General features: G+C 41.2%; 1 protein-coding gene across 3 annotated transcripts in view; it reads right to left on the reverse strand.

Moving 5' to 3' along the window:
* CWF19L2 (CWF19 like cell cycle control factor 2) overlaps window positions 1-25192 on the reverse strand; it is a 73932-nt gene that overhangs the window by 16203 nt on the left and 32537 nt on the right. For all 3 annotated transcript variants that reach the window (XR_013392521.1, XM_077927041.1, XM_028726192.2), the window contains exons 10-13: window positions 24785-24877; window positions 8221-8343; window positions 7329-7466; window positions 1082-1294 (exon numbers count right to left, since the gene is read on the reverse strand). Coding sequence is in view for 2 of the 3 variants with exons in the window: in XM_077927041.1 (XP_077783167.1) it covers window positions 1082-1294; window positions 7329-7466; window positions 8221-8343; window positions 24785-24877 (567 nt within the window). In the remaining variant the exon portion in view is untranslated. The remainder of the gene's footprint in view (window positions 1-1081; window positions 1295-7328; window positions 7467-8220; window positions 8344-24784; window positions 24878-25192) is intronic.

Consider the following 25192-nt stretch of genomic DNA (forward strand, 5'->3'; position numbering starts at 1 on the left):
AAAAACAACAGTTTTACAACATTATGAAACATGGACATCAAATTATGTAACCTATTTAAAAACTGGAGTGATGAGGAGAAGATGATGATGAGTGAGGGAATATTGTGGGATACATGGTGAAGGATAATGGACATGTGAATATCTGAGAGGAAGCTAAATAGCCCGAATTAGCAGAATATAGACTGTTCCTTTTCTTGTGTTTTAAGTTTTAGCCCAGTCATTACTGAGGTCAGAGCTAAGCATTCATCCTGTGGTCTGCTTCTGGTTATTTTTATCTACATTTTGTTGAATTGTGCATGTATTTTAGCTTAATGTTTGGTCATCCAGAGAGTCTAGATGGGTCAAAGTCAGAATACTTTTGGGGGGCAATAAACTTGAGGAAATATGATTCTTGTTGAACTATGACGATGTTGAAGTAAACACATACTTCTAGCAAGTTTTTTGAGGTGCGTGGGGCAAAGTCTAAAACAGAAACAGAGTGTCCTCCTAATGTTTTTGGGCTACAACTCCCATCAGCCTCAGTCAACACGGCCAATGGTCATGATGTAGCTCAATGTCATCTGGACTGGAGCAAGTTGTTCTCAAGTAAAAACTTCCATATGCTCTTTGCAACTAACTCAGAATTTATTTTAAAAGGCAGTGACTGCTGTCTGTAGTGCTGCTGAAATCTGGATGACTTTGCTTTGCCTTTGTGGACCTTATTATGTTTTCTGGCTTCTAATTTCAACATCCCCTCTATGACCCTTTTTCTCTTACCATGATTTGGGCTCCAAATTATTTACCCACCTTATGCAACCTAAATATTCAGCTCTTGCATATCATTGCAGCAAGGTCACCTGCAAATCTGAAGTACTGAAGAAGATGAACTTGATCATTCAAGACAAGAGTCGTATCATTTTAGTCGCACCCTTGAGGAAGTGGCTCTTTCCTCCTAATTGGAAGGGCCGGGAACATTCAAAGGCAATAACTCATGTCACAAGAAGCAATCTCACTTTTAATCTCATAAAACCATGGAATGGAAAACAGCCCTCTTTTATTTCTTCCCATTTGCATCGCAGAACAGGCCGTGCTGCTTCCTTACCTTGTTACCAATTGCAATAATCAGGTGTTTTGGAAGTTCGGGGCTACCAAAGCAGTAAGGGCACTTCTCCATGCGTGCAGCAAGATGCTGATGCTCACGGATTGCTTGTTTCCTTTGCCTTCCCTCTTCCTCGCCGCTTCGCTCGCCCTTTGCCGCTTTGGAAACAAACATATCATCCAGAGTGTAGTACTCTCTATCCGTTTTTTCTGAAAACTGAAGCAAAAGGAAGATTTAGTCAATGTGGACAAAGATGGACTTTGATCAGGGATTCCTCCTTGGCTATGAAGTTTCCTAGATGACCTTCAGCAAATCACCAACTCTCAGCCCAATCTCTCAGGGTTGTTGTGGGTGATCACAGGTAACACTGCCTTGCTGGGTGGAAGGGCAGGGTACACATATGAAAAAAGTTGACAAGAACAAAAAAATGCATAAAGATGAGGCACATTACAGCCTTATCTTGGTTTTCAAACGCCTTGGGAGTTGAACGCTTTGGCTCCTGAATGCTCAAAAACTGGAAGTGAGTGTTCCGGTTTGCAAACGTTCTTTGGAACACGAACGACCGATGCGACTTCCACAGCTTCCAATTGGCTGCAGGAGCTTCCTGCAGCCAATCAGAAGCCGCACCTTGGTTCCCAAACGTTTTGGAAGTCGAACAGACTATCTCTCAGCTATCTTTTGATTATCAGAATTCTGCCCCTTTGGGGTTTCCTTGCTTGCTGGATTCAACGCTCTCTTGGACATCCAGAACGACACCAGCTCTGGCAAGTCCATCTCTATTTTTCCTACAGAGTTTATATCCAGAGATAACTACGATACGTCCCATTGGTTTTCTCTGTTCCACCAAGTATCCATCATCTCTGTTCTATCAATGCCAGCCTCTAATACCAAGCAGTCCAGTTCACTCACCCCGGCTCAGAGGCATTAGCATATAAACACTTGAAGACCATCCTCTCTCTTCAAGTGCAGTGCTTTGGCCTCTCTGAATTGCTATGCTGTGGTCCTGCACTCACAAGCCTAGTTCTATGCCACCCGCATTTAAAATTCATCCCCGGGGGAGAGATTCATTCCGAATGGCGCCTCCTCAGCTCTTGCCAGTTTTACCCCCTCCCTTCAGTTTAACAGCTGCTCTGCCACCTTTTCTGTTTTCAGCGCCAACAGTCAGTTTCCATTCCGCTTCAAGTGGAGTCCTTCCCTTTAGTACAGGCTTGGCTTGCCCCAGAATGTGCACTGCTGGCTAGGACGCTGAGGCATGAAGTTGACTAATTTTCTCTCTTTCTTCAGTTTCCACAGTTATGGGGGTGGCTTTTAGGAAAATGGCAGCAGGGCCAAACACAAAAACCGACATAAAAACGTATACGTTGCCTAAGAATGCCATCTCAAAGTATAGTGGAGAAAAGCCCAAAAAAAAAAAAAATTTAAATTTAAAAAAATCCCACCTTCTGTTATATAAAGTCCTGTTAACACATGCTTGCGTATTTGGGCTCTATTTATTACTACGGTTGTGCAACTAGTTTTCCATTCACCGTCTTTCGTAAGCTGATACGCTTCTCCCTTGCCTTCACCCACTGAACATTCGTTCCTCCCATAATAACACTAACGCAATCGCAATTCAAGATACACCTTCTACATGAATGCGAAAAGTGTTACTGCTGCTCTGAAAATCTGCCAGAAAGGGAAAAAGGTGTATAGATTGTATAAATTGGATCCGTGCGATTTTCAATTGCCATGGTAACACTGACATCACCCATTTTAAATGGAAGCATTTAGATTTCAGGAATGTTATACTCCAAATACATGACAGGAAGCTGGGGGGAAAAAACAGAACCCTGCTGGTGTTAGGGAAAACAATAGGTTTCAGCCGAAAGGGCTGTGACATATATATATATATATATATATATATATATATATATATATATATATATGCAGGTTTTGGTGTCCTCGGGTATCTTCCCGTGTAAAAGTTGGGGTGTCTAGGCGACGTTTCGACGAGGTCTCACTCGTCATCTTCAGGCTGGTGCTTTCGGCTTCTTGTTACTGGAACAGAGCAGGATCTCAGTGTTTGAGTTCCTATAAATACTGTTGAGGGGTGTGGTGTATAGCCTCCAATGTTCTGGGCCGAGAGGAAGTTCCCAGGCTAGTGTGCCTTTTCTTCTTTTGTTCCTTAGTTGCTTGAGGGATATCTTGAGTGATTTCTTGAGTGATATCCTGAGTACCACTTAGGTGGGTCATTAGGTGTGGATTAGTTGCTAAAGCCTTTGTGTCTTGACCTCTTGAACTTTGTGAAGAGTTTTTCTGAGAAGATGGCTGTAGTTGTGCTCTGGCTTGGCTTCGTGTATAGGGGCGAGCTGTGGTTTTGTGGCCTGTGCCAGCCAGATCTGTGTAGGGATTGCAGGGGGGTGCAGCATCCGGAGGTGCCATCATGGTTTGGCTACTGGATGGTGTCTGTAATTTATCTGTGGAGAGGGTCTGGGTTTGGGTCTGGTGTGGTTGATTGGTGATGGCGTTCTGTGTGCCTCTGGATCTGGTGTCAGTTTTTGTGGGGAGGGCTAATTTCCAGATGTCTGGCAAGCGGGATGTGTCGTCACGCTTGTTCATGTTGTGAGGGTGTTTCTCTATCTCGATGGCTTCCATGATTATTCTCTTGTGGTGATGTTCCATGTTAGAGAGCAATTTGGAATCTGCAAAATTAATTTCGTGTCCTGTTTCTTTCATGTGTTGGAAAAGAGAGGAAGTTTTTTCTTCTTTTTTGACGGCATTCTTGTGTTCTGCGATACGTGCATTTATTCGTCTGTTTGTTTGTCCAATGTACGTGGCTGGGCAGACTTTGCAGGGTATTTCATAGACCCCTTGGTTTTCCAACTGGATTTTATCCTTGGGGTTTCTGAGGATATTGGCTATCTTTTGGTTGGCGCAAAAGGCTGTTTTGATATTGTGTTTATGGAGGATTTTGCTAATTTTATCTGTAGTGCCCTTGATATAAGGAAGGAGGGCCATGCCATTGTTTTCTTCTGTGTCTTGGTTTTTGGGGGGTGTTTCTTTTTGGATTAGCTTCGTAACCCTGTTTTGCTGGTATCCATTGGCAATTAACACATTTGAGAGATTCTGTAACTCAGTTGTCAAGTGGTCTTTGTCAGCCAGGCGTTTGGTTCTGGAGATGAGAGTCTTGGCTACGGAGTTTATTTGTGCAGGGTGGTGGTGTGATTGTGCATGTAAGTAGCGGTTGGTGTGTGTTTTTTTCCGGTAGATAGTGTGTCCTAGGGAGCCATCAGGTTTTTTGTAGATTAGGACGTCAAGGAAGGGAAGTTGGTTGTTGGCTTCTATTTCCATAGTGAATTGTATTTTGGGGTGTAGGCTGTTGAGATGTGTGAGGAAGCTGTCCAGTTTTTCCTTCCCGTGTGGCCAAATTACAAAGGTGTCGTCAACATATCTGAGCCAAAGTTTGGGTTTGTGTTCTGACTTATCCACACCTAATGACCCACCTAAGTGGTACTCAGGATATCACTCAAGAAATCACTCAAGATATCCCTCAAGCAACTAAGGAACAAAAGAAGAAAAGGCACACTAGCCTGGGAACTTCCTCTCGGCCCAGAACATTGGAGGCTATACACCACACCCCTCAACAGTATTTATAGGAACTCAAACACTGAGATCCTGCTCTGTTCCAGTAACAAGAAGCCGAAAGCACCAGCCTGAAGATGACGAGTGAGACCTCGTCGAAACGTCGCCTAGACACCCCAACTTTTACACGGGAAGACACCCGAGGACACCAAAACCTGCATACCTATACCCGTGAAAATCTACGAAAGCGCATATATATATATATATATATATATATATATATATATACACACACACACATACACACACACACACACACACACACACACACACACATACACACACACACACACTGTAAATGTATTTAGGGCTCAGCTCTAACGCAGTAAAACGAAGGGAGCTTTTATCCAGGTGTTAATTAAATATTGCATTGATGAGGATTCATTATGCAAATTTTCCTTATTACTAGTTTAAGTCCTACTATGACTGTTGAAGCCTAGGTTTGCCAACTAATCCGAACATTACTAGAATGTCTGCCAACAGCTTCTTCCTACTGAAACAAAACAATGATACTTGTCTTGCACAATTGTCTATCAACTACACAGGTCTGGCTCCCCATAAACAATAGTGGAAAACAGCCACTACTTGTTTCACAAGCGTTAGTGCAATAGTTGACATGGTACTATGATTAGGCGAGTTCCATAGAACTTAAGATGTCTTCTCTTACACACCTGCAAAATTATTTTTACTTTTCTTGCACAAGGCTGGCTGGTGCTTACAGCAAGCCCCACAGAGACGCATGTCCTTTCCCTACAGAGTTGGAAATCAAAACAGGCCAGCAAAGGAAGCATGTTATCCTGCATCTTGGTGATGTCAGATGCTTGACAGGTGGGCAGCCCCAGCAACTTAAGTGGCTTGTGGAGGTTGCGGGACATCCGGACCCTGCCTGCTGGATAGATCCAATTTCCTACCCCTGCTCCAGACAATGTCTCCCACTGTGTCTGGATTGCCCTTGTCTACAATTCAAAGCAGCTTTCCGGAGCCAAGAGGTGGTATGGGCAGGTGAGAGATATAGTCAATGGCTGGAATAATAAGGGAGAGGAGCTGGTGGTGGTAGGGCTCTGTACTTCCCCTTTCACACTCAAGGCAGACGTCTATTTCCCTGTCCAGCTTGTGAAACTTGTAAGTCCTTACATTTGGAACCTAGGAATCTGCCTTAGGTTTATGTTTTCTGATTGGCAGCATTTCTCCATGACCTCAAACAGAGGGGTATCTTTTCCATCACATGCTTCCTGGCCTTTTTAGCTAGAGATGCCAGGAACTGACACATTGCAAAGCATGTAGTCAACCACTGAGCTATTTGCAAGCAATTTTAAATTCATCCAACTCCATCCCCTTCTGAATCCCTATTCAGTAACTCTTCCCAACAGTACCTGGTTCTTAATTTTCAAAGGTGTCAAAAAAATGTCTCTTCCCTAAAATTTAACACTTCTTGTTTTGCTACTCTTACACTTACCGTTTCTTGGAATCGATTATTTTATTTACTCCAAGGGGCCTTCCTCCTTCACAAATCTCTATTTCTACCAGTAATTTCTACTGAACATAATGCTGCTTTAAAACCATCTAGTTGGACAGCTTTACACACAAGTGAAATCTAGTCGACTTTCATGTTGACAGCAAAGGCACTGAGACTGATCTCAATGTGATTTTACCATCAAGTTTTCAAGTTCAAAAAGTTTGTTTAAAGGATATATCAAGGCAAACTGAAAAATAGAAGATACCCTTGCTTCCTTACTGCACATTAGAAATCACATTTCTTTCTTTTGCTGGTTGCAACAGAACTGAGGAACAGCCGTTGATTTAAAATAATGCAGACACACCAAAGCCAATATCTCAGTCAAAAAGATGAATGAAAATCCTCTGCAGTATTGAAGGGCCACTTTCTCACACACTAGTCACAATATCATTTTTAGACTTTCAGCAATATCAAGAAGATGACATCCATTTCAACTGTATTCCCCCCCCCTCCCGTTTTCCTCACAAATGAAAGCATGAAAGAGAAAGTCATTATATGAGTGTCAGTTCTGTGCACTTCATTAATACAGATGACAAAATGGCTTCAGATGGTGCTCTTACAGCAAAAAATTAAAATTGCTACCTTTCAGTTTATCTACAGAGTTCATATACATGAGATTTTTATATGAGGTTTTGCACCAAGGTATTATGATTCTATATACACTGAAAGTCAGTATGGTAGCGAACATGGTGTACTGGGGTCAGTCCAGGAAAATCAGGGCTCAGCTATAAGTTGGAGGGCAGCTCAGGTGCTGCCGCCTGTGAAGTAACTGCAAATGCTTCCTCTTCTCTCTCTTCTCCTGCCCCAGAACCCCAGTTATCGTTATTTATTTATTATTTGCAAAAATGTCTAAGCCACCAACATTAAGAAAATGATACCATGATCTTATGAACAGCATACAAACAGTAAAATTACATTCATAAAACAAATATAAAGTACTGGAACAAATCACATTGTTTCCTCAAACTTGAAGCACTCATATGAAGATCTTGATACATCTTAGAGTATGTTATTCCAAACAGAATTTTTTAAAAAAAGTTGAAAGTAAGGGTTTTTAATATATTGGAAGCGCTCATTAGGTTTCAATATAAGTTCAGACACATTGGGCCTTACCTTTGATGCCATTCTCATGAACAGCTTATTCTGATCCTCTGCTGTCCTCATCTTTTCATTTCTGACCAAATCATTCAGGCTCAGATTATCATCATCCTGAAAATAGCGGACCCTTTCCTTCTCCACGTGAGTAGTGACCTGAAAATGAATAACAAGTACACGGATAGTCATTTGGTGCCACTGTCTGGTTATGCTAAAACAAATCCAATCTACAAACAACTTTATAAAAGTAATTGAATGCAATTCAGCACTTAAATTTTACAAAGCATACCTAATTTCAGCAAAGTATGCCCAAACTGATACAACAGGGAATTCGTGGGATTTCTCATTAGACGCTGTCAACACAACAATCTTCGGAAAAAGGCTATTCAAATTATTGGAAGATGTACACCACTTGTGGGGAAAGCACTGATAAGCTTTTATTACAAATAGGACTACATAAGATTTATTATTGCCACTCCAGATGGGAGGAAAACAGATACCAACTTCATGTCTGTGGCTTCATGTCTTTCACAGTGCCCACGAGAGAAGGATGTGGAGATGGGGAAGTTATTGACTTTTGACTATTTCATGGCAATATCGTCATGGTTTTATGCTAGTTTTCTGTGTTGATCTGCTTATGCACTGACCATTCTAGTTTTGGACTGTATTTGTATTTTATTGTTGTGAACAGCCCAGAGGACATTGTTGACTGGGCAGGACACAAAGGCCCCAAATTTATACAAGTAAATTCTGTAAATAGTCTGGTAGCTTTCTTATATGGTATTTGGAGTTTCCTCACATCCTCCCGCCCAAACCCTTGTCCTATACACTACATTTAAGAAAGTAATAATAGTAGTAGTAATATTTATTACAACAAAAGATGTGAAATAAGCATCTTTATTACACATACCTTCTGCTTCCTTTTTCTGCCACTTGGTTCCAGCAGTTCTCCTGGAGTGTTAACAGGCCATGCTCTACCAGACTGATCAGTTCTGACAAGAACCACTTCATTATCTTCTTTGAAGCCTGCTGTCTGTACGAAGGTGCAAAAATAGAGGACATAAATTGAAATGGGGGTCATTTAAAACAGTTGTCATATTATGCCTAAAAATGGCACTTATAACAAAACCAAAGAAAAGAAGCTATCCAAAATGCCATTTTTCAGTGTAAGAACCTTAACTGAGAGTGTTTCATTAAACATGGTTTAGCCACTATCAGATGTATATAAACAGTTTGCCTGGAATTATCCACTTCAGAACAACCTGAGCTGTAAACAGCACTCAAAAACTTTCAGTTGGAGGTATGAAATATTTTAAATAATTACATGCATAATACACAGCTATCCTACATATAAAGCATCCTTTAGGATGCCTGCTTTGGTCTTTCATGAAAGCAACAAAGGAAGCAAAGTGATACTGTGACCTCCACTTACACGAGAACTTGTAACCCTGGTTTCAAGTGGTTGGCAAACACAGATAAAAGGAACAAGCACGCTATACTCTAAACCAGAGTTTCCCAAACTTGGGTCTCCAGCTGTTTTTGGACTACAACTCCCTGTGACGTTAACATATATGAGAGAGTGCTGGAGGGGAAATAGTTAAATAGGATGCTCAGACAGGACCCAGGGGGGTGGAGCCAGCGGGTCTATAAAACTAGTTCTGAGAGGAGTTCTGGAAGTAGGTCGTTGGGAGTTGTTGGTGGGCAGTTGGTTGGGTTTCATGGGTTGGCTGGTTGGGAAAGGCAGTTGGTAATAGAGAGACAGTTAGGGCAGTTGGTCTTTGAGTGTGGGGAGGTAGCAGAGACAGAGAGAGGAACATAAGATTAAGAAAGTAAAGAGGAACACCGTTTGGAATGCTGTAAAAGTTTTGTTTTATGTCTGAAATAAAATACACTCTTCTGTATTAATTGAAAAGCTGACTGAGACTGAAGTGATTTTACCAGGGAGGACCTGGTTAGTGGCAGCGGATTAGTGGTGTAAGGGTCAATAGTCCGTGAGACGACCAGGGGCTCCGTATGAACGCCACACTCCCTACCTAGCAGGGCCAGTGGTCAGAGATAGTAGGAACTGTAGTCTAAAACAGCTGGAGGCCCAATGGGAAACCCTGCTCTAAACCATCATTAATACCAACAAGGGAAGGCAAGAGCAAATTTGATCTAGAGAAGGTAAGAGGCATAGTTCTCGAGACTGGATTCTGGATTTGCAAACCATGATTTGCAAGTATCTAGCATTATATTCTGTTGTCTTTGTCCATGGACAAACGACACGACTAAACGACTAAACAACAACAAAAGCATTATATCTGTATCAGATCTTAGTCTGATGTCAAAGAGTTGGGAAAGAATTTTTAAATTTAAAGAGGGGGAAATTAGAGGACAGAATATAAGCTTCTTGCTCAGTAATTAGAAAGCAGCAGCTCATTGTATGTTAATTGATTAAATTAGCTCTAATAAGGGGGATGTCATCAAAATTGGGCTCATTAAAATCCAGCTTTGTCAAGTTTAATAAATGCCTATATAAATCTCTATCCAAGTCATTTTCAGACAAATCAACTATGTGTCTACCTCACATCTGTTCTCCTTACCAATAATGACAGCTTATCCCTGACAGCTCTGTGAGAGTAAGAAAGTTCTGTGGTTATGAAAGCACCAGGGCTCTAAGGACTTAATTATAGACTTCAGGTGAACCTACACAGAAATACTGGATAAAGGCTGCAAAAAGGTGGGAAAGAGAAACGCAACTGCCCTTTACTACATTTTCATCAGCAAATGATCTTGCTCCTTCTTTATCCAGAAAAATAAGCATAGATTTTAACTTAATAAGATTTATTTATACATTAAACCTCTGCTCACAAGGGTCCAGAGCAATACTCTGGGCTATTCCCAGCTACTGGGCAACCTCCAGTTACTAAACAACCTCAAATAAAAATTCTGCAAATTGTTTAACACAGAAGAAGAAATAATAAGTCATGTCAAGACCGTTCATGTATCTGTCTGAGGAAATGTCAGTATTTTTCATCAGTCACACATTGGCATGTAACAGAATTCACTGGAACATTTGAGGAGTGCAATGCAACAGACCTCTCATGCTCACCAGATGTTTTATATGTCATATACTGTAGTAGTTTTGATTTATTTCCCAGTGTTTTAAAAAACTTCAGATCCAAACCTCTATGCATACAGGTTCTAAAGACATGCTTCCTATAGCCCTGTTAAACTTTTTCTCCACAAAGACCCACTGTAAGTCACCTATACCTTCTTCAGCTGGATACATATCCTGAAATTCTATAAAATAACCTAGGGTGGCTTACAATTAGGGTACAAATACATGAAGAAAACTATGAGAAAAAAGCATTATCGATACCAAAAGAGGCAAGGGTATAGAAGCGATTTTAAGAATGGAATTCCATAAAGAGCTCTCCAAAATTGTCTTACACTTATCAAGAATGCACTACCATAGCTAGTGAAGAGCAGTGAAATCCTATGCAAGCTTACTCAGGAAGTAAGTCACATTGTGTTCTAAGGGGCTCGCCCCAGATAAGTGTGCATAGCATTGCACCTTGGAGTCTTACAGTGAATCCCACACAAGGCTTTCCAGAAGTACTATTCGGTTGGATCGGGGCTTACTCCCAGGAGAGTGTGCTCAGGATTTCAGCCTTAACAATGACGCAAGAAGCCCTGGCGTCTTTTGAAGTCAAGACCCACCTTCTACAACCACACTCAGACTTTTCTCTGAAATGCAGGATGGATACTGACCTGTCTACTGTACAATGATTGAATAATTTAAGTGAACTGGTTTAAAATCAAAAGTATTTAGACCAGGGGTAGCTAACCAAGTGGCTGCCAGGTGTTGTTGGGCTACAACCACTAGTCATAGAGGCAGTTGGAGTTCAACAACATTTGGAAAGCACCACCATCAGGGTATGGGACGCGGGTGGCGCTGTGGTCTAAACCACAGAGCCTAGGGCTTGCCGATCAGAAGGTCGGCGGTTCAAATCCCTGCGACAGGGTGCGCTCCCGATGCTTGTCCCTGCTCCTGCCAACCTAGCAGTTCGAAAGTACGTCAAAGTGCAAGTTCCTCTGGCGGGAAGGTAAACGGCATTTCCGTGCGCTGCTCTGGTTCGCCAGAAGCGGCTTAGTCATGCTGGCCACATGACCCAGAAGCTGTATACTGGTTCCCTCAGCCAGTAAAGTGAGATGAGCGCCACAACCCGAGAGTCGTTCGCGACTGGACCTAACAGTCAGGGGTCCCTTTACCTTTACCATCAGGGTACCCGTGATTTAGACCAGGAAGAAAGCTATTGAAAAGGAACAAGAATTCATACTAAATGGTTAAAAGAGCCATGAAAACATTTGGTTTTCAATGAGATAGAGCCGTTAGAAAACCTAGAAGCATAATCTACCTGCCATGCTACCCACCTACAGAATCATAGTTGGGGTATAATTACAATTAGCTGCCCTGGGGGCTGCAGAAGTAAGGAGAACAACACCCTGGCCTCTGCCTCTGCCAACCTTTGCTCCCCATTATCCATAGCCAGCAGGAGCAGCAGTCAGGAATGATGGGGGTTCAACAACATCTGGGAATCCAAGGTTATGAAAGGCTGAGCTAGAGGAACAAAGACCACTAGGAGGATGTACTACATGGAAGTATCCAGTGGCAAAGAGAAGCATATTCTGGTCCCAGTCAATGGCCAGAAAATTGACTGCCTCCAGTCTCCATACCAGAAACAACACCCGAGACCTGAACACAATGAAGATCTCAGGAAACAGGAGGGACTAAAAGAGGAATGGCCCATATGACCATAAGCGATCTCAAGATTTGGCCTGAAACAGAAGTGAGAGTGTGTGAGGGAGCGTGAATGAATGTCACAAAACCTTTCTACACTAATGATTGATTGTTAAGAGTGGTACTGAACTATCCTTAAAGCAATTATAAGGAAAGTAATCATGAAGCATATTATTATTGTTGTTGTTGTTGTTGTTGTTGTTGTTGTTACTACTACAGTGGTACCTCTGATTACGTACTTAATTCGTTCCGGAGGTCCGTTCTTAACCTGAAATTGTTCTTAACCTGAAGCACCACTTTAGCTAATGGGGCCTCCTGCTGCTGCTGTGCCGCCGGAGCACAATTTCTGATCTCATCCTGAAGCGGAGTCTGTAACCTGAAGCGTATGTAACCTGAAGCGTATGTAATCCGAGGTACCACTGTACTACTACTTCCATCCCGCCCATCTGGCTGGGTTTCCCCAGCCACTCTGGGCAGCTTTCAACAGAACATTAAAAACAGAATAAAACTTCAAACATTAAAAACTTCCCTAAACCATGGTTTGTAAATTGGAAGCCAGCAATTTTCCTGCTTTCCTAGTGTTAACCAGGGTTTCATGTTACATGTGCACCAATGCAAACGAGCTTCCCCTCATAAAATGGGGACTGAATTTATGTATCTTGGTTTGGATTGCACTGTGGTTTGCAATGGTATACACTGAATATGAAACTATAATTAGCACCAGGAATGGAAGCTAGCAAGGCAAGAATTGTATGGAAGAACAGAACTCATCCCCTAAGGACAGCTTCTGATTTGTAAATCATGACCTACAGAGATCTAGCATTCAGTCTAAACTTGTCCAAAGTAAATGATCCATAATAGTGGACAGTTTTAAATATATTTACATTTTTAAATAAGGATTGCAAGGATTCAAAACAGTAATTTCTGATCTAGTCCTGCTTTCTGGGGCACTAGAATAAATTATTTAAGTTTAGGTTACCTACATTCAAGTTTAGGTTATCTACATTCATTGAGCGTTGCCCACATCAATGTAAACTTATGTAAATAGAGTATTTGATTACTCAGATAGCTGTTTATTCAAGTGTTGTGCATATCCCCCCCAGGTCAGTTGAATTATTGAGACTGTGTGGAAGAGACTCTCACCAATTAATGCATTACAATCCAGGAAGGCCAAAACAAAAATCTCAAAGGATGGCGTCTTAAGTGAAATACAATCTTAGGGACTTATTTGTGTAGCCTCTTGAGAGGGAGACTGTTCCATAATTTAACAGCAGAAAATGAAAAAGGATCACAATGCACACAGTTTAATTTGCAGAACAGCCAGTTGACTCTGAGCAGCCGAGCAAAGGAAGTTGACAGAGGACTGATAACTTGAAGTCACCAACTATTAAACTGGAACTGCTTCTCAATGTTTAGCAGCTAAAGAAAATGATAAAAATTTCAGGAGTCCCTATATCACAGGGACAGGAAGGAAAAGACCACTGCTCAAAAAGAAAGGTATGTGTGTGTGTGTGTGTGTGTGTGTGTGTGTGTGTGTGTGTGTGTTAATGAGCAGATGCATATTGCATGAGCTCAAGATGATGCAAGGATAACTGCGGTTCTACACCAAGTGTTAAACAAAATTAATCCAGGCATGATATCATAAAGGCATTATAGATGATATATAATGTTTAGATAGAGACTAAATCTTAAAACAAAATGCACAACTTCTCTTCAAAGATTTAGCTATATCACTCCCATTAATATCTAACTTGAGTGATCCCGTGTCTCTCAGTTTGTAGGCAAAACAGGGACACCCAAACATAGGGTACCAGGAAGATCTATAGTCACTTATTTCCAGAAAATATGAATGCCAACTGTTTGCTAGAAAAAGAGGGGGCCTGCTCTGAGCCCCCTGAAACTCACTGAGTGCTGGAGACAGGGATGAGATTCACAGAGGAGTGAGAGGAATATGTGCCACTGAGAGTTTTTTTATTATTTAAAAAAAAGCTTCTCCTACCTGTACTTTAAGTGGAAGATATGTAATGGAGGAGATGGGGAAGGGGTACCTTTTCCTTTTCCCACTCTCCAGAATACTCCCCTCCAAGCTATACAGCAATAAAACATTTCAGAGAGGAGCAAAATATAAACACATTCACTTTTGCACTATGTAGAATACTTGTGGAATATTGCAGGGAGGTGAAAAGGTAGTTTCTTTTCTCTCCCCTCCCTTCTGAAAAGTCTCTCCCCTCTACGATCCCTACAAAGAGCCTGATCCTGACTAGCTGAACCATTCCTGCTATGGGCTGAGACTACAGGGCAACTTTTGCTGATCAGTAGGCACCTTCTGTGCCAACATCTAAATGCCTGTTCAAAATCTTTTTTATTCTGCCAGGCCTCTGCAGGCCTACGGTTATCATTATAATGTTGTGAGCCACTTTGATATGTTGTGTGATTTAGCATATATAAATACATTTATTATTATATACTTATTTATATACCCTTTCTAACTCATGGCGGCTTACAGATAAAATTTATAAATAAATAAATTAGACAGTTTCATGCCTACAAATGGGTAACAACCGGTCTTTATCAATGATATCTGCAGTCAGTCAGGTTGTGGCAAAAATAGTCTAGGATCTCAGTACTAGCTTTACAACCTCTGGTTGGAATTGCAGCTACAGCAATTCCACTAATTTAAGCTACTTTTCACTTTTGTTGGTTTAGTTTAAGCCCTTCTCTCTTTTTCTCAACCAAATCTATGGTGTCTGAACCGCTTGACCAAAACTCTGCATTGTGCCACACCATCCTACTTCAGCCTTAGAAATAGTTGCTGGTCTGGGTTCATTTGGTGAGTAGGAATTACCACTAGGCACTGAAGTCTTTCCTTAAGCCAGACATTTTGTAGAAAAGATTTCTACAGCCTTCGAGAAACTTACAAAATCTGAAATAGCACAATTAACAATCTAGCCGTCAGTTAAAGGAGTAGAAGGGAAGTCAATAGTAATCGCCATACGAAAGAACATAAAGCATTAATGGCCAAAGACGTAAACCCACCAGTTCAGTAATAATAGTAATATCAACAGCATCAAGACCAAATGTCTGAATGGTGAAAGAGAACACGAGTAGTTGCTACCCAGATAGGCAACCTCAGCTGTCAGGCTCCCATCAGCTAAATGTACTTAAATATGCACATATTACAAACTGTGCAGTTAATTGAAAGAACTTCCACACACCCCAGATGCATTGGCTAAAAGCCAAACATCTTCATCTAAGGAATATAGCTTAATTACTCATCTTAAACTGTGTAATTAGTTTCATGAAAGTGTTTTCCTTATGTTTTGGAGACTATTGACTAATGAACCTTAGAACACCAATTACACATACTGTTATACTGATGAGCTTCCGTCTTAATGGATTTTCAAAACTCAAGCATCTCCAATTTTATCAACACAGAAACAGGGATGTACCAAATTAATGTTTAGATAACATATAGTTTAGATTTTGAAAATGGGCCACACATGGTTTTGTAGCCCTCAAATATTTGCGGTCTCTGAAATGAGGGAAACAAGCAGTGAAAAACTGATGCCTTTTATGAAATAATCTAATTTTGGGTTACGAGCGTTCAACCTGCCACATTTAATGGTGCTCATTTAGACAGGATGAACACACTAAAGTTTTGCTCAGAGCTTCTGTACAAAGCCAAAAAGTAATACTGTGGAAATCATGTACTTTAATAACTTTTACAGACTTTACAATGATTTTCAAGAGTAGTATGATATTATTGTCTAGAAACCACACTCTTGAACAAGCCTTTCCTGTGGTTCATAAGATGTAATAGTGTTCTACAACATTTTGCTTTTGTTCACTGAAACACAGCCAACCTGTCATATGGTTAAATAAGGCTGTAAGCCTGTAAAACTGAAGAACCACACACCCAGAGAAGATTGCCTACTACATCCCTGCATGACTCACTGCCCTGGCCTTGCCCTCGTTCCAATCAACCTCCACTGGGATCAGGTAAGATTTAAATGGCAGAATCATTCCCAATACAGATTTGCAGGACACAAGGGCAGATGATGCTCTTTGCTTTTCTACATGAACTCTGAACTTAACACCTTCCCCTTAGGAAGCATGCTCAGAACAGTGACTCATGCAGTAACTGTAAAATATATATACTCTGAAGGTAGGCAGTTCTTAGGTCTAAAGCTGGCGTGATATTTAACATGTGATTTAATTTAACGTGTCTAGTTTTGTCCTTCTAAGTAACAGCCAAGAGGTGGTGAGGACTGTGACGAATGGGAGTATTAAGCCTTTCATTGCATTTAATATAATGTCTAGGGCAGCCCTTAATCTTTTTAGGACACCAGAAGAGAAGGGCAGAGTGGGTTGGAGCCCTCCAATATTGGCTGTGAGCAACTCAGGCTCCTTGGAGATGTTCAGCCCCCCCCCCCCCCCCCGCAAAAAACCCCCCAAACTTACTGTTGTAGTCAAGATCAGTTTTGAGAATGATTAGCGAAGCAACCCATTTCTAGATACCAGCAGCTGACATATTCCATAGCTTAACTTGCAACTCAATGGAGGGAACTGCCGAGCTACAGAAAACTAAAACCTTAAAGGGCACCTAACAGTGAGTTTCTAGTTCTACCACTCTATAATATCCATGAACTGTGTGTTGTCGGTAATTTTTTATTTCATACTTAGCCTGCTCTCACTTTTTGAAAGATAGCAGGCTTATAATCTAACTGATCAAGTCCATGTATATGTTTACTCCTACATAAGTGTCACTGAGCTGAGCGGGGCTTACTCACAGGTAAGTGAGCTTTTTAAATAAATGGTTGTATTGGCCGCAGCCAATGCTAGGCAAATTGGGCTGCCTGCAGATCAGAGGGAAGCAATGCCCCCAGCGCAGAGAGGTGCCAAATAAACAAAAAATACAGCTATCAGGAGCCAAACATTATAAGCCATCTGCTTCTAATAGTGGCAGCATAAGACAGAAGCTGATGCTGTGTCTACTCCCCCTCTCTTCTCATTTTCTAAAAGAAAAGTATTGTTCTTCCCCTAATACTCCCCTTAAAAAAACCCAAATAAATGTTAGTGAAAAATCTGTATGTGCACAAACACAGTGGTAATTCACCAAATGTGCTGCTTAACTAAGAAACAAGACGGTTCTTGTTGAATGGCTGGCTGATGTATTTTCCAGAGGCGAGTTTTATCTGTCTTATCTTGTCCTTGGTACAGACCACTTAGCTGAGCAACTCGCCTTGTAGCTGACAATTATTTCTGGTTTTCGTAAATGCACATTCTTTAAGCTCACTCTGCATAAATAAGAGAACGAAATAGCAGTGTGGAAAGCAAAGGCTAAAGGACTTTTGGGGAGAAATGCATTTTTCAGTTGAAAAATTCAAGCAAAAGAACTGGCAGGTATTAAAAATTATGAAGAGCTGGAAAACATTTGCAACTGGGTATTCAGGCCACAACCCATCTGTTACTAAATGCATGCTATCATCCAAGTTTCTGTAGGAGGCTGCCTGCATTACATGCACTTATCTCATTACTAAACCCCAAGGATGTAAAATCTCATTAGTTCTGACAAACAATACTATTTTCCTGGGTATAATATTTAGAAATGTTTCCAATTTATCTTTGATTAAAGTGGTTAAAAAACCTGGGGGGGAATCGAACTTTGTGCATCAATGAATGTTCTGTCTTCACAAGCCTTGCAGCCTGACAGATGGAATGAGAACCCCTCTTCTCCCCCAATGCTGTTCTGGGGGTTCCCCTGACCCTGTCCAGAGCCAATTTGGGAGGATGCAGGGGCAGGACAGCAATAAATGCCCACTGCCCAAGCAGAAGTCTTTGCAAAGGCCTTCTACTGGTGGGGTTATTGGGCGAATCCCGCTCCTACTTCTCAAGAAATGTTAAGGGCAGAGTGTCATGGCTTAGCACATCATGCTGTTATATTTCAAGTGTAGTCAGGATCCAAAGAACCCTCTGACTTGTTTCACATGCCCAAGGGAACTTTGGGCTATTATTCTCCCAGCAATGCCCCATGGTGTACATCAAACCTCTTTTAGGATAGTCTTAAAAGGAGTATGCCATACAACAGGGGCAGTGCAGAAGGAAGAGATCTACAGTGGTGCCTCACAAGACGAAATTAATTCATTCCGCGAGTTTTGTCGTCTTGCGATTTTTTTCGTCTTGCGAAGCACGGTGTCGGGAAAGTTTTGGAAAAGCTTCAAAAATCACCAAAGTCTTTAAAAACCTCAAAAAAGGCTACCACACCGCGTTCTATGAGTTGCTCCTCGAAGTCAAGTCACAACTGTATTAACGGTGTTAAGAAAAAGGAAACAAACTTGCAAGACGTTTCCGTCTTGCGAAGCAAGCCCATAGGGAAAATCGTCTTGTGAAGCAGCTCAAAAAACAAAAAACCCTTTCGTCTAGTGAGTTTTTTGTCTTGCAAGGCATTCGTCTTGCGAGGTACCACTGTACCAGGAAAAATACAATACTGTACAATACAATACAATACAATACAATTCCACTGGGTATGCTTAAGCTCTTGAGCACATCCAAACTATCTTTATTTCAAAATCCTTATGTCTTACGTTCGTGTTCAAAACAAATATCCAAAACAGCTGGGGGGGGCAATTAAAGATGGTGTTAAAAAATGGCTAAAACAGCAGAGAGGCAAACGTATCAGGAAAACCGACAGCAGCAAGCAAAACAAACAAAATCCATTTGAGACAAATAAAAAGAGAAGTTTACACACAGCACTGGAAGACCAGGAGGGCTGAGAACAACCTCAAAGGGAAGAGACTTTCACTAATGGAACAGAACTTTCCCCTCTTCTCCTCTCCATTGCAGTCCCTCGCATACCCTTAAAATCAGATGAGGGGATGGGGAACCCACTGGAGAAAGTTTGGTGGGCAAGCTAGGGGGAGAAGAGGAAACGTAAGTTCCCAGGGGAACTCCACTGACATTGTTTTGCATACAACCCATAGTTTCAAGAAGTGCCTCCAGAGGAGTAAAAATGGCATTATAATAATCTCTCCTTTCAACCATATTATCTATGTAAAATATTGGCATCCTTCCTCTCTGCTTCAAAGATTCCCAACATAAAAAACACAAATATGAAAATGCAACAAAATTAAGCAGATTAAACTCAACCAACATGTCGACGAAACAGCTGCAGCAAGCCCCATTAAAATGAACAATGTTATTGGTTGTCTATGCCAACTGAGTCTAGTAATCTGGCAGAAAGTTCCATGATGGTGCTTTAGGTCCTGAAAGCCCCTGTCTTGTCTCTATTCATCTCACCTGTGAAGGTGCTGGCATTATTCTGAGCATAGGTTCGGACAATAATCTTGACTGGGTAAGTTCATAAAAGATCTGGCTGGCAGTCCATTTGGCACAGAACCTGCAATTCTAGAGGCTCTCCTCCTCCTAGCCCAGGACTCTTCCATGAATATTAGGGACTGACTGAAAGCAGGCACAACTACAAGAAGGGATTGTCTAAAAGCAACCCAAAATTTAGAGACATGGAAAGAAAGAGAATCTGACCAATTCTGCCTCTGCCATTAACTACCAGTACTACTGACAAACTGTTCACAATGTCGTTTCTTATATTTGTGGTGCAATTTTTGAAAAACATTCAAGATTTAATCACCTGTAATAAAATCCCTGGCATAAATTTTTCTTGTTAATGTCTGCAATAAGAACACATTGTTGCTATGAAGAACCTGAACAGCGTATTCTCTGCCGTGGTACAAATATATATGATGTATTTTATCTTTTCCTAAGATGGCTTAGTCCCCAGAAGTCTCTGGCAGATTCATAAAACGAACTGTATTCTTACTAGTATATCTCTGACATGTCACTTGTCAAATTGCAGAGTTTGCCTGCCTTATTATGCATTTTGTCATGCTTGCAGGCACAGCTCACCTGCTTTTGCTTCTTCCATTTTAAGCAAGCTTTCTTCCCCTATGCCTCTACTCGACAGCTTGACTTTTTCAGTTTGTGCTGTGTATTTAACCCGAGCCTCTATTCCAGTGCCTGTATCAACTTCGTGCACCTTCTAGGATGTTTAATTTTGTAATTGCTCCTGTCATTTCCTTCCAACGTCAACAGGATATTGAATATAAAACCACACTAATTACAACATTATTTGGATCAGAACCTGCGCCCCATTTAGCTATAATAGTTGCGTCTCCTGTTGTTGGTTCCGGCCTTAGCCTGGAGGAAGTCATTTATTGTGTCTTGAAATTAAATGTCCACGTTTCACAAGGTGACATTGTCCTTGACAACATGAGCATGAATTGGGGGGGCGGGGGGGGGACGGGACATGCTCATTATTATTTTTGCTGCATTATTGGCTTCTAAAAGTAGAAGAGGCAGAAGTTTAACTGCTCAGGGAGGCACAAAGGACATTTAGGGCTGTTGCAGACATAAGAAGGAAGGATCTTATCAGCATATTTAAGAAATTAGGAGTGTGCTGCAGAACTGCATGCTCCCCCCCCCCCCCCCCCGTTAAAATAATGGAAGGGTTATATTAACCAGTGTTAAATCCAGGGCTTTTCAGAAGCAACTCACAGGAACTCAGTTCCAGCACCTCTCAGGTAGACACCATTGCCATTCGAAGAGAACAAGGGAGGTGTTCATGGTGAGTTCCAGCACCTCTTTTTCTAGAAAAATAGCACTGGTTAAATCTAACCAAGTCCCCCAATTAACCAGCATTTGAAGTTGGTTAACTAGTCAACCCTATGCATATTTACCAAGTAAGCCCTACTGGATTCAATAAGAACTATTATTGAAAGCATGCATAGAGCTGCATTTTAATTAACTGTGATTAATGTGTGTGGCAGCCTGTCCCTTAGCTTCTCTTAACGTGGGAGGAAGTGAATTCATTCCAGGGAGGTAATGCTCAAATCATTACATCTACAGTGGTCCCTAAAGAAGAGGAGAACTGCACAGATTCAGAGAGAACAATCAACAGAAATTTTGAAACTGTAATTCAGCCTTGGAGCACCACAAATCTGCATTAAGTTGATTTTTCAATTTGGTACCATGCTCAAGGGGCAGCAGATGATTTCAGTCTTGAAGGTAAATTTCAAATACTTCTTGTGTACAATCAACTTTCAAAACATACCCAGAATTTTACAAAACTGTCAATGCCATAGTCGAATTACTAATCCTGTTAAGATCTCAGAGCATATACACTCTGAAACAGCTACTGCAAGCTCTGAGTGTTCTTACTTGCAAATAAGCATATATTTTTAAACAAAAATGGGGAAAATAAATAAATATTCTCTTAAGGATTCCAAGGAAACTTTACCAGAAATTCTGTTTTTGGCTTGCATTCAGTTAATTTCCTTCTTACGGCTCATGCATCATTATTAAAGAACTATCTGAAACAATCACATTGGAGTAAAGAGATTTGCTTTTGTTATTTGAATGCCAAAAATAAAAGGAAAGGCTGGCTGTTTAAAACTATACATCACTGAAGTAGCCAGCTTAAAAAAAACTACAGAAGAATTGTCACAGGAATTTCTGTATTATAACTGTGTAGACTTGGGAGGTCAAAAGAGCCAGTGTGGTGTAGTGGTTAAGAGCGGTAGACTCCTAATCTGGGGAACCGGGTTCGCGTCTCCGCTCCTCCACATGCAGCTGCTGGGTGACCTTGGGCCAGTCACACTTCTTTGAAGTCTCTCAGCCCCACTCACCTCACAGAGTGTTTGTTGTGGGGGAGGAAGGGAAAGGAGAATGTTAGCCGCTTTGAGACTCCTTAAAGGGAGTGAAAGGCGGGATATCAAATCCAAACTCTTCTTCTTCTTCTTCTTCTACTTTTGGACTTTTATTTAACTAATTTGATTTTTTTGCATGTGTGCATTTATGTGTTATCCTAAGGAGAACTTTTGCATAACAAATGAATTCCAGTCGATCCAGCAGTCTTGAAAGCAAAATTAGTATTTCTTGCCTTAAAGCTCTTGAGCTAACAACACTGAAACCAGGATGTTGATTTATGATTACAGGTCTACAATGTGAAGTTTCGGTTGATGTCAGATACTGACATACTTTAGAGGTGTGAATGCAGGAAATTTGATCAAGGTGTCCTAGATTGCCAATTAGTTTTTCCTTCCAGCTTACGCATGGACATTTATTTAGTTCAGTTTGCTTCCTAATGCTTCTTTGAAGATTCAACAATTTTAAAATGCTTACTTTTGACAGGTAACATCGTAACAAGGAAAAGCTTAGGCACCTTACCAATACAGAAAAGTATTTAAAAGCTTAATCTACCATAAAACTACCTGAAATCTTTGGAGGTGGGAAGGTTAAAACTCCTTTGAAAAAAATTATGTCAACCAAATAGTGCACTTCTAAGAAGCATGTTGTCTTTGTCCATGGAGTTTTCTTGGCAGGGATACTGGAGTGGCTTGCCGGTTCCTGCTCCAGGTGGATCACGTTTGGAACCTAGACAGCATCTTAAAAAGCAGAGACACCACCTTGCCAACAAAGGTCCATATAGTTAAAGCTATGGTTTTCCCAGTAGTGATGTATGGAAGTGAGAGCAGGACCATAAAGAAGGCTGATCGCCAAAGAATTGATGCTTTTGAATTCTGGTGCTGGAGGAGACTCTTGAGAGTCCCATAGACTGCAAGAAGATCAAACCGATCCATTCTTAAGGAAATCAGCCCTGAGTGCTCACTGGAAGGACAGATCCTGAAGCTGAGGCTCCAATACTTTGGCCACCTCATGAGAAGAGAAGACTCCCTGGAAAAGACCCTGATGTTGAGAAAGATTGAGGGCACAAGGAGAAGGGGAAGACAGAGGACGAGATGGGTGGACAGTGTCCTCGAAGCTATCAGCATGAGTTTTACCAAACTGCAGGAGGCAGTGGAAGACAGGAGTGCCTGGCGTGCTCTGGTCCATGGGGTCACAAAGAGGCGGACATGACTAAACGACTAAACGACAACAACAAGAAGCATGTTGGAGACAAAGAATGAGAAAGAGCTATTACAAACCGTGGATCACACTCCTCTATCAAGTATATTTATTAAAACAAACATATCATAGCTGAGCATATAAACAAATTAATCAAGCCTGATACAATCACTCCTCTCCAACGCAAGACTTGATCCATCTCTATGACTACTGAAATAATGGAAACAAAGGCACTGTAGAATATTATTAATTCCACTACATGTATCATCAGCCTACAGCTCTTCCTAACCAAAGACCACAATATGCCACAATCGAAAAAAATCAAGATAGCTGTGGTTTTAAATGGGACGTGGGATGAATGTTTGCTATTAAACAGAGAGCCAGTAGGCCAGGGCTGTTGCAGAATATCACCATTCCCTGGGGATGCATCCAGGAGTCATCAGATTGAGCTCTGGATACTGAGATAAGCAACCTGCCAGCAAGATGCAATCTCCAGGCCTTAATGCTTACAGAAGGAGGAGAAAAATGCATTTTCCCTAAGATTGTCCCTAATTTACTTAACACTGGCGTTAGTTAAGCATTCGTGTAATAGAACTGGGACAAAGAAAGATTTTTGTGAATTATAAATGCCCAAGTTTGTGAACTGTTAATTACGAATCACAATGTTGCACAAATATCCACCGATACCAAAGAGGTTGAATTACGCTCCCTGACTTAACATTAGAATCCTCAAATTAACTTCAAATAGTTACAAATCTTGTTCTAAAGAAAATTTGACACACAGCAATTATAGAAGACAAAAGTAAAAATTTTAAAATGCGGCTGCAAAGCAAAGCATCAGAGAATGGAGGAGTCAACGACTGTGTTACTAGTGTAGCTCTTTGTAGCCAAGCCGTAAACCACAAATCTCTCAGATTCTCAGAGAGAAATTGGTCTCTTGATCTTTTAGAAGACTCCATCCAATCTTCTTGCAGCTGGATATTCCCAAACCTTGAACTCATAATACTAAGGTGGTGCTACCTCTCTATCTCTCCTCCTTCAGACTTCAGCATAAAAGCCACTTATTTAGCTAAGGCCTTTTGGCTTAACCTCTTTAGTCCTCCTCATCAGCTGGCATGAAGCCTAAGTACTGTATGTGAAACCGTACTTGCTCACATTCACCCTTCGCTTCATTATCCTACCTCTTCCTTCCCACCACTGCCTACATTTAGACTGTAAGCTCCTCAGACAGGAACTTGTCTTTGGCTTATGCTACTCTGTGGAGCTCCATATACACTAATGGCATAGTAGCAGCAGCAACATTTATCCCCCAATGTACAAGATATGCAAACACTCATGCAGATTAGGAGTATAGTATACCAATTCAGATTCTTGGGTCCATCTCAGAGTTGTCTACACTGACTGGCAGTGGCTCCCCAGGGTTTCAGAGAGGAAGCCTTTCCCAGCCCTACCTGGAGACGCCAGGGATTGAACCTGGGACCTTTGGTATGCAAAGCAGAGGCTCTACCGCTGAGCCACATCCCTTCTCCATTGAATGTATAAACTTAGTTGAACATGGCATTTGCTGTGCTCAACTGTGTCTTAAAGATTTTCACAGCTCCACGCCAGAAGATAATATGTTAGCACACAGCATTGGTTACTGATTGTTTTGTAGGTACTCTCTCCCGATGCTAACAAACCATATTCGACAACACCACAGCTCTAGGTGCTGCAATTCTGTCACTGCTGCTTTTGTTCCAGACTCCAAAACACATACAGGACATGGTTTCCTTACCTCCTTCTCAAACTTTCTAGCTTGAGTCTGTGCTCCGCTTTCTTTCAACCTGCGTGCATTGTCAAGCTGGGTCTGAAGCTTTCCTGCTAAATCCTTTAAAGAGAACAAATATTGTTGAATTTTGTTTCACTAGCAATACCAAATGCATCATATACAGATTTTCATTTTTATATATGCCACTTTTCAAGAAACACCTTGCAGCAGTCAACAATCCTTACTACAAGCATCAAGAACTTTCACTTCTGGCTGCTATGTGTACCAAAGGCAAATCAGTGAAACCCACTGAAGGAATTAAATGTACCTTTTGGTAAATGGGCTTAATTATCTGAAGGCTTCAGGGCTCCCAGATGCTTTGAACAAAGATCTCTCTTTATTAGTATATGTTTCAACTCTCAGTGCTTCAGTCTG

Source organism: Podarcis muralis, chromosome 4 (genome assembly GCF_964188315.1).
Source record: "Podarcis muralis chromosome 4, rPodMur119.hap1.1, whole genome shotgun sequence".
NCBI classification, from domain to species: Eukaryota; Metazoa; Chordata; class Lepidosauria; order Squamata; family Lacertidae; genus Podarcis; species Podarcis muralis.